The sequence below is a fragment of the Salvia splendens genome, chromosome 15 (genome assembly GCF_004379255.2).
Source record: "Salvia splendens isolate huo1 chromosome 15, SspV2, whole genome shotgun sequence".
Classification (NCBI taxonomy): Eukaryota; Viridiplantae; Streptophyta; class Magnoliopsida; order Lamiales; family Lamiaceae; genus Salvia; species Salvia splendens.
In genome coordinates this window covers 30,817,198-30,827,308 of record NC_056046.1, presented here as the reverse complement: position 1 = coordinate 30,827,308, position 10,111 = coordinate 30,817,198, and the positions used below count along the sequence as shown (strand labels likewise).

Genomic DNA, 10,111 nt, shown 5'->3' with positions numbered 1-10,111 from the left:
GTTACCAGTCTCGGCTTGCGAAAGATGAACAAGGTGGGACTTTAATAGCTATAACAAACTATTTTAATCAACAGTTCTTACTTGGATTCTAAGAAGTTATTTCTTAGGACCTTTCAAATAATCGTGAGCCCTTGTCTACTTAACGGCTTGTTTCATTCACCCCTTGCAAGTGATGCATATTATTTCTTTTCATCCATTGAGTCATAACTCACTTTCAATTCTTGGAAAGTGGTGTTGCCTTCATAACTTTAGACAATTGGATTGATTGTAGTCTTCTTTGACTTATTATTTATACAAACAATATTTTGACTTTGTGAGCCTTTGCTATTGAACTTCATTCCTAAGACTGCTTGCAGTTATGTCCTTCAATACAATCACGTTTCGCAGACATGTTTTCTGTGGGATATTTCTCTTGGAACTTTTGTTCAACTTTTCATTTGGTCACCATGTCTGTGTCAAGTTCTTTCTTACAGAGTGAAATTCTTTTGGTTCAGTTCCACTATATGTATCCTTTCCATAATAGGACCTTTCTTTCTACAAAACAAAGTTAAGGCCTACATTTTATACCTTGCCTTAACAAACTTAATACACTTGATTTTTTATTCAAAAGCCCCTTTGACTTTGGTTATCTTTCACAAACTTATGAACACGTGAATCTATCATTCTATATTAAGATTTTCGTTGAACCATGATCTGTACTGCTTTGTGACAACTGCCTACATTTCTCAATCCTTACGCAACTAATCCTTTTTATCCTCAACTCTTTAAGTAATTATCCATGATGTGTGGACCTTCCAAATTTGGTCGAACAACTGAATTATCTTTTGGTAGCCTACTATGAGAATTGACATTTATTTGATTCCATCTCATATTCATGACCTATCTTATGTTCTTTCAAGCTCTGTGCGGATGATCATAACCAATTGTTATATTTCAAAATCGGTTCATATTTAAGTTAAGACTGTTTGACTAAAGTTTGTGTTAGGAGAGTTAGGAGTAGCAGCTCGACTTTTACACGTCATGCCTTTGGAGAACGTTGACATAATTTTGAGAATGGTTTTGCTTACCGAGAACCACGCAATGATTCACTGTAAAGAGACATAGATTTCTTTTCAAACCCCTGGTGACGAGCCGACCATCTTGTATGGAATCTCCATGAACCGACGAACCTTCATAATCTCTGCTATGCAAGCAACCACGATGATAAGAAAAGGGCGTCCGGCATATTTTGTGTATTTGAACGGAGAGGAGAAGAAGGAGTTGAAAGTGGAAGACGTGGCAGTAGTGCGAGACTTTCCCGATGTGTTCCCTGAAACCTTACCTGGACCACCGCCTGACAGACAAGTGGAGTTTACCATCGACTTAGAACCCGGATCTGCGCCAGTGTCGAAGGCACCATAACGAATGGCCCCTAAAGAGTTGGCAGAGTTGAAGATTCAGTTGCAAGAACAGTTAGACTTGGGTTTTATTCGGCCTAGTGTGTCACCGTGGGGAGCGCCAGTATTGTTCGTTAAGAAAAAGGATGGCACGATGAGGATGTGCATAGAATATCGTGAGCTCAACAAGTGGATTTTGAATTGACGACTTGTTTGACCAACTCCGAGGAGCCGGTGTATTCTCGAAAATGGACCTGAGGTCGGGATATCATCAACTAAAGGTCCGACGAGAGGATGTGCCTAAGACTGTTTTTCGCACTTGTTATGGCCATTATGAATTTGTCGTGATGCCATTTGGGCTGACCAACACCCCGGTCGTCTTCATGGACTTGATGAACCGAGTCTTCCACAAGTATCTCTACAAGTTCGTGTTAGTCTTCATCGACGATGTTTTAGTATACTCAAAGAACGAGGAGGAACATGGATGGCATCTACAAACAGTGTTGGAAACGTTGCGAAAGGAGAAGCTTTATGCCAAGTTTAGTAAGTGTGAGTTTTGGTTGACTCGAGTGAACTTTCTTGGTCATATTGTGACGGCAAATGTAATTCAAGTAGACCCAGCAAAGGTGGAGGCCGTACAGAATTGGAAATCGCCGAAAACGCCGAGTAAAATCCACAGTTTCTTGTGATTGGCGGGATACTATCAACAATTCATTGAAGGATTCTCTAAGATTGCGAGACCGATGACGCAACTGTTAAAGAAAGGAATCAAGGTGGTTTGGACGCCAGAGTGCGAGGCGAGTTTCCAACTGTTGAAAGAGAGATTGACTACAACACCAGTCCTAGCGGTACCAGAACCCGACAAGGACTTCGCCGTCTATACTGACGCGTCGAAAGTAGGACTAGGATGCGTGTTGATGCAGGATGGGAAGGTGATAGCATATAAATTTCTGACTCATGATTTGGAGTTAGCAGCAGTGGTGCATGCACTGAAAATTTGGAGACACCATCTCTATGGAGTGAGATGCGAGATATATATACAGATCACAAGAGTCTCAAGTACTTTTTCGAGCAGAAGGAGCTAAACATGCGACAGTGACGTTGGTTAGAGATTGTGAAAGATTATGACTATGGTATTCACTATCACCCGGGCAAGGCGAACGTAGTAGCCGATGCTTTGAGTAGGAAGAACCAATCTCAACTGGCTTATTTCCTGACGCAAGAGGAAGCGTTGATTCACGAATTCGACAAGATGAGATTGGAAATAGTGAAAGCGCCCGAGACAGTAGAAGTGAGATTGGCGACGCTAGTGATTGAGCCAGATTTGAGAACCAAGCTCATAGAAGCCCAGCGACGTGATAAGAAGTTGGAATAATTACGTGTGAAGGTGAGAGCCGAGAAGCTGGATCATTACCATGAGGAGGCGGATAATGCTTTGACGTACGATGGACGACTGTGTATGCCGAGCGATGAGGCGCTAAAAGATGAGATTTTGAGTGAAGCGCACGACACGCCTTATACCGCACACCCCGGAAGCACGAAGATGTATCGGGATTTGAAGCAACCGTTTTGGTGGAATGGAATGAAAGGGGACGTAGCGTCATATGTGGAACGATGTCTAGCATGCCAACAAGTGAAGGCCTTACACCAACGGCCATATGGGAAGTTACAACCGCTTGAAATTCCCGAATGGAAGTGGGAGCATCTATCTATGGATTTCGTGACGGGTTTGCCAAAGTCACAAAGGGGTAACACCGCGATTTGGGTGATCATCGATCGACTTACTAAAAGCGAGCACTTCTTACCGATTAAGATTACTTATGGTGCGGACAAGTTAGCAAAGCTGTACGTGAATGAGATTGTGCGTTTGCATGGAGTGCCAAAGACTATTGTGTCCGACCGTGATATGAAGTTCACATCGAAGTTTTGGATGAGTTTGCAACGAGAATTGGGCACACAATTGAACTTCAGCACTGCTTATCACCCGCAATCGGACGGGCAGTCAGAGAGGACGATTCAAACGCTTGAGGATATGTTGCAAGCCGTTGTCCTAGATCGATGGGAAAGTTGGGAAATTGTTCTACCGTTGGTTGAATTCGCTTACAACAACAACTACCAAGCAACGATCGATATGACTCCGTATGAAGCCTTGTATGGTAGGAAGTGTCAATCTCCACTTTATTTGGATGAAGTTGGCGAGAGAAGATGTTAGGACCCGACGCTATAAAGGAGATGACCGAAATTGTGCATCAAATCCACGCAAGGATCAAGGAAGCTCAAGATAGGCAGTAGTCGTATGTTGACGTCCGTCGAACGGAAATCAAATTCGACGTTGGTGACAAAGTGTTCTTGAAAGTATCCCCGACGAAAGGAGTTGTGAGGCTTGTAGTAAAGGGCAAGCTGAAATCGTGTTTTGTAGGGCCGTACAAGATTAACGATGAAGTAGGTCCTGTAGCGTACGTTTGGCGTTACCTCCCTGTTTTGGAAACGTGCACAACGTGTTCCAGGTATCGCAGTTGCGCAAGTACGTGTTCGACCCCAAGCATGTGATTCATCAAGAGAAAGTGATCCTAATCCCCGACATGAACTACGAGTAAAGGCCAGAGGCAATCCTAAATCGGAAGGTGCAAGAGTTGCGAAACAAGTCGATAGCATCCGTGAAAGTGTTGTGGAAACACTATGGTCCCAAGGAAGCCACGTGGGAGATAGAAGATAGAACGAAAGAAAAATACCCTGAATTGTTTATGTTAGAAGGTCAAAATTTCGGGACGAAATTTCTGTTAAGAGGGGAAGGATGTAACATCCCAAATTTTTTTTTTCGACTTTTATTTTAATATGTCGATTGGAAATTTCATTTATGAAATTTATTTATTGCTACTTGATTGAGTTGACTATGTGGAATAAATTGTCATGAGTGATTTGGAATGAAGTGTTATTTATATTATCCAATGTGGGGAGTCAATTTAAATAAAATCATGCATCTTGTTCTAGCCAAAAAAAGTGGCTATTGTCGGCCCCTCCAATTAATGAGAATTTTATTCTTTCTTGGATTTAATTAATTGTTTTGATATATTCATCCAAATTAAATCCAATTAAATATTGCCACATTTTATTTCCCTCACCCCAATTGAATTAAGAGTTGAATTATTTCCTTGTGGCTAATTAAGCCAATTTTCGGCCTCCCTATTTGTAGAGGAGAATATATTTGTTTCCTATTTTGTAGAATTCCTTTTATTCAATATCAAATTAATACCTAAGCCAAATTAATTGGGGATGTGAATATTTTCCTTCTATTGTGTCTCCATCCCACACGTTTTTGGCATAACTTCCTTGTGAAAAACTTATTTAATTGTTGCCTATTTTGTGGGAGTCTTTTCCTATAAAGAAATTACCAAATTTAAATCATATTCTATTTAATTGAGGATTTAAATAATTTCCTTGTGCACACCATCAAGATTTTTGCCCCTCCCTCATTATTTCCTACTTGGAGATTTAATTTATTTTGTTCTCTTGTTTATGTAATATTCATCGTTTTATTTCCTAAATTGTGAATCTATTTCTCTCCAAGTAAATACCAAATAAATTCCTTATTGAATTTCTAGCCATAATTTTCGAAATACTTGCCTTCCTTTTAATTGTGGGATTTTATTTATTGGTCTCTATTTTATTCCTCCACAATTAATTAATTAATTAATGGGATTAAACCTAGGACTATATATTCACCTAAACTAAACCCTAGCCCCCATCTCCCTCATAAATTTCGTGCCTCTCCTCTCCCTCTCCATATTCTCTCCAAAAATCCTCCATTCATCCTTGTTCTTGCATCCGTTGGAGTTTATTTTCAAGAGTCTCCGATGAATCGCCTCCATTCTTGTTTCTACCGTTCGTTTTCTTGATTCAAGAAGGTATAACTAAGTTTTCTTCTCATCTCCTTCATTGAAACTTTAATCTTGAATCCTACATGCATATAGAGGGTGTAGGATTGATAGATCGCAAAATGAATCGGTGGGAAAGTGTGATTGCATGAGAACTTTGATAGTTATGCGTTTTTTATTAAGTTTATGTGAAGTTTGATTTGAATCTTTGGTGAATGATGTGGGTTTATATGCAAACATGATTATGAGGAACTTTTAAGCATGATTGTGTGTTATAAGCATGAAAAATTGGTATTTGTTTGATTGAAGAAGAAACCCTAAATTCGAAATTATGAGCCTGAAATCTGTGACGTTCGAACAGTGGCTTCTGATGTGTGATTGACCTATCAAACGATCGAAGTTTGATATGAAATTTTTACTGAGTGAATTTCAAGGTGTTTTCTGTTTCTCGTGTGAATTTCAGCCCATTTGGTCTAAAAATGAATTTTTAATAAATTTTTAAAGTTGACTGCACAATTCTGCCAGAAACTTGTGTTCTCGCCAAGAAAGTTTCGTATTCTGTTTGACCAACCAAATGACCTCCGTTTGATGTGATTCTTGAACTATATGAATATATGAAGTGCCTTCTGAGTCGTGTAAAAGTTTCAGCCTTTTTGGGCATTGGATGAATTTACGGTGAATTTTTCAAATGAAATGCGCAGTGCTGCCAGAAATTTTATGTTCCGACCAGAGAGTTTTACTCTCTGTTCCGCGCTCCAATTCCTATCAACATACATTAGCTATACCCCTAAGCAAACAACATCTTACTGTAAGCAACACAATTACTTAAGCTCAAGGATTACCTTCTCAAATCCCATATTCGAGAACTAGAAACAAGCGGATAATCTGCAGTTGCAGCCAACTGCAACAATTCAAAATCTCATGTCAAAACACTATTATCTTTTAAGCATTTGGATACTCATACCAGTCCATACCTCTGTCACATATCCATCATGAGCCTGCCATGAAGAAATAATCTTTCCACTTCTCAAGTCAAACAACCTACATTGCCCAGTGCTAGACGCAGCCGCAATCCACGACGGAAATGCCATACTTTCCTCGGGAGACATTCTATTAGAGCTAGACGAGCAAATGGATGATATAAGGGGAGGGAAACCAGAATCAACAGATTCACTCCTCCATAGATGAAGTTTCTGACCTTGATTGACATCAATGAATCTGTGCCCAAAATAGTCAATTAGATAAGAATGTGGTGGATACAACGTGAATTTGTGGTCAAATTATTCAAGTACCTTAGAGATCCATTTCCAGTACCCACAATAAGTCTATCACAGAACCCCAGAAAGTCCATAGTAGTGTAAGAATTCCCGTGAAAAGCACTACTTAGCATTCCACTTGGTAATGGATTAAAATGAAGCATGTTATCTTCATATCTTTCTGCCAATTGTGTCGAGGATGCCAAAGACCGTTCAGAGAACATGGAAATCAGTCTTCCAGTCTGTCCATTCCATATATGCACTATTCCATCACAAGAAGCTACACGTCCAGAGGATGCCAAATCAAAAATGTCATTTACAACCTGTCAAAGGAATCAGGCAGTAACAGAGGCATAAGAATTTCCAGCTAGCAAGTGTCTTTTTAGGATTCACATGGGTCACCAAAGCTAAAGGAGTTTATTAGATGAAGCAACTCTGTAACAGTCCATGCAAATATCAACCATCATTCCAACCATTATGCATTAAATAATGTGTAGAATCTTAAGCAAAATTCACAACAAAGAACATATCCTACCAAGAATAGTTAATATTAACTCTACAGGTAAACGACAATGCAATCCAAAATAGACATATGGCAATTTTACACATAATTTGACAACAGAACCATCTGGAAAAAGGAAGCAGGATAAACAGAAAATGCACACACCATATCTCATCCAGGCAGAGAAAATTGGAACTAGATGGAATCTGGGAGCATGTAGTTCAATTGTCTTTTATAAACCGGTTACTGTGGAAAGGATGCGAATTTTCAATAGTTCAGGGTTTAGGGATTGGTTGTGTTTACTTCAAAATAATTTACACTACAGATTTCAGGTTATTTATTTTAAAGGCTTGAATAAGGAAAAGAAAGTAGAAAGGGAAACTTGTGAATACACAGATTGAAGAAGTTAATGCTGCATTCATGTTGCATAATGGTTGACCTCTTAGTTGTTGTCTAGATATCAAGTTATAACACAAAAAAGTAACTGTTAAAATTCCTAATATGTTGTCCCTTATCGACTTGGTAACGATCCTAGCTCCTGTATATAAGTATGGATAACCCTCTCCCTTATAAGGCCTTTTAAGGGGTGAGTGGCCCATTTCTAATAGCACATCGCAAAATTGATATGATAACAACGAAGAAGAGGTTGAACGAAACATAAACAAATAATATAATAAAAGATATATACTCCTCGAAAAGGCCACAAAAAAATAGCTGAACCAAACCTTATTTCTGAATAATGCAAAACTAGGGAACAAAGCCTTATAAGACTATAAAAGATTGCAACTTGAATAAAACTCTAAAAGATAAATACTAGGCTCCTGGTCAAACAAAGACGCGAAAACAAAAAAATGTCTAAGTGATAAACTTAGCATAAAAATTAATGGCATCTAAATAACTCATAAATTAGTAAGATTCATAACAGTATCATTACTCCTGCTGTCGAAACAGCCTTGCCTCAAGGCTGCAGTGAAAACTGACCGAAGAGGCTCATGCTTGGTAGCATGAATCAATGTTTATATCCATTGAAACTTCAAAAGAGCAAGGAACAAAAACTGCACAATGAGCCAAAGCCCCTTGGGCGTGGGCAGTTGGATGGAAGACAATGGATAGAATGGAGGTAGCGACAATGTCTATGGTTGGGGTAGTGGTTGTGGCACAGTGAGGCACAATTGCACCAAAACTAACCACGATTGCGGCAGGCTGTGGCGACAAGATCTAAGGTGTTGTCCCAAATTGTGGTGGTGGTGGTTGAGGAGGGTTGGACTGCAGGGGTGCTAGCGCAATGTCAGGAGATTGAACCACAAGTAATGGAATTTCCTGCGCTGAGGTGGTAGTGGTGGCGGTGGCGGAGGGCATGACTGCAACAGAGTGGCTAGTTCACTTTTTGCATTGTAAGTTGAAATCTCTATAGGAAAAGACATGGGCAGGGGCTACTTTCGCAAGCAATGGTGGGGCGGATGGTTAGACCATGTGGCAAGGTGCCACTGCATGCGCTTGCATATAGTGAGCACCATCTGGATGTTTCCCCGCACGTCTGCGTACAGATCCTCAATCGCCTTCTCTGATCCGTCAATGTTCTACCTCATGCAAGGTACATACTACATACTCCCTCCCGCAAGGTATGTTCACCACACCATTTGACACAGAGTGATTGGTGGGCTTACCATAAGCATTCACTAATATCTCATCATACGAAGCATGTTGTACAAGTGACACGATAACAAGGAAGAAGACAGGGAATGAAAAAAATAAGATCAATATAGTAAAGGTTAAATACTCCTCCTGTGACTAAGAGACCATCCTCCGAAAAAGCCACAGCAAAAATAGTTGAACCAAATTTTAATTATGAGCAAAGCCCTATTGTAGAGACTCTATAAAAGAGTTCAACTTCAATAAAACTATAAAGATATATACTAGACTCCTAATCAAACAAAGACTCCTAATCCAAATAAAGCTCTAAGAGATAAACTTATCTTTAACAAACTAATGACAGCTGAAAAACTAATAAACTATTAAGATGCATATCGGTATCACTGACACAAACCTCATCATGACCATTATAGCTTGACATGCAGTCCACCCTTGACAAGATTTCCAGCTAGCAAGTGTCTTTTTAGGATTCACATGGGTCACCAAAGCTAAAGGAGTTTATTAGATGAAGCAACTCTGTAACAGTCCATGCAAATATCAACCATCATTCCAACCATTATGCATTAAATAATGTGTAGAATCTTAAGCAAAATTCACAACAAAGAACATATCCTACCAAGAATAGTTAATATTAACTCTACAGGTAAACGACAATGCAATCCAAAATAGACATATGGCAATTTTACACATAATTTGACAACAGAACCATCTGGAAAAAGGAAGCAGGATAAACAGAAAATGCACACACCATATCTCATCCAGGCAGAGAAAATTGGAACTAGATGGAATCTGGGAGCATGTAGTTCAATTGTCTTTTATAAACCGGTTACTGTGGAAAGGATGCGAATTTTCAATAGTTCAGGGTTTAGGGATTGGTTGTGTTTACTTCAAAATAATTTACACTACAGATTTCAGGTTATTTATTTTAAAGGCTTGAATAAGGAAAAGAAAGTAGAAAGGGAAACTTGTGAATACACAGATTGAAGAAGTTAATGCTGCATTCATGTTGCATAATGGTTGAACTCTTAGTTGTTGTCTAGATATCAAGTTATAACACAAAAAAGTAACTGTTAAAATTCCTAATATCTTGTCCCTTATCGACTTGGTAACGATCCTAGCTCCTGTATATAAGTATGGATAACCCTCTCCCTTATAAGGCCTTTTAAGGGGTGAGTGGCCCATTTCTAATAGCACATCGCAAAATTGATATGATAACAACGAAGAAGAGGTTGAACGAAACATAAACAAATAATATAATAAAAGATATATACTCCTCGAAAAGGCCACAAAAAAATAGCTGAACCAAACCTTATTTCTGAATAATGCAAAACTAGGGAACAAAGCCTTATAAGACTATAAAAGATTGCAACTTGAATAAAACTCTAAAAGATAAATACTAGGCTCCTGGTCAAACAAAGACGCGAAAACAAAAAAAATGTCTAAGTGATA

The 10,111-nt window shown here is 39.1% G+C and overlaps 1 protein-coding gene across 1 annotated transcript; it reads right to left on the bottom strand.

The window, feature by feature from the left end:
• Positions 1 to 6,089: 6,089 nt before the first annotated feature.
• Positions 6,090 to 9,676, bottom strand: LOC121767011 (protein GFS12-like). The gene is made up of 4 exons (XM_042163228.1): positions 9,057 to 9,676; positions 6,544 to 6,830; positions 6,226 to 6,469; positions 6,090 to 6,152 (listed from the first exon to the last, which is right to left on the bottom strand). Exons 1-4 carry the CDS (start codon positions 9,081 to 9,083, stop codon positions 6,090 to 6,092), a joined length of 621 nt encoding a protein of 206 aa, XP_042019162.1. The 5' UTR covers positions 9,084 to 9,676.
• Between the last annotated feature and the right edge of the window lie 435 nt (positions 9,677 to 10,111).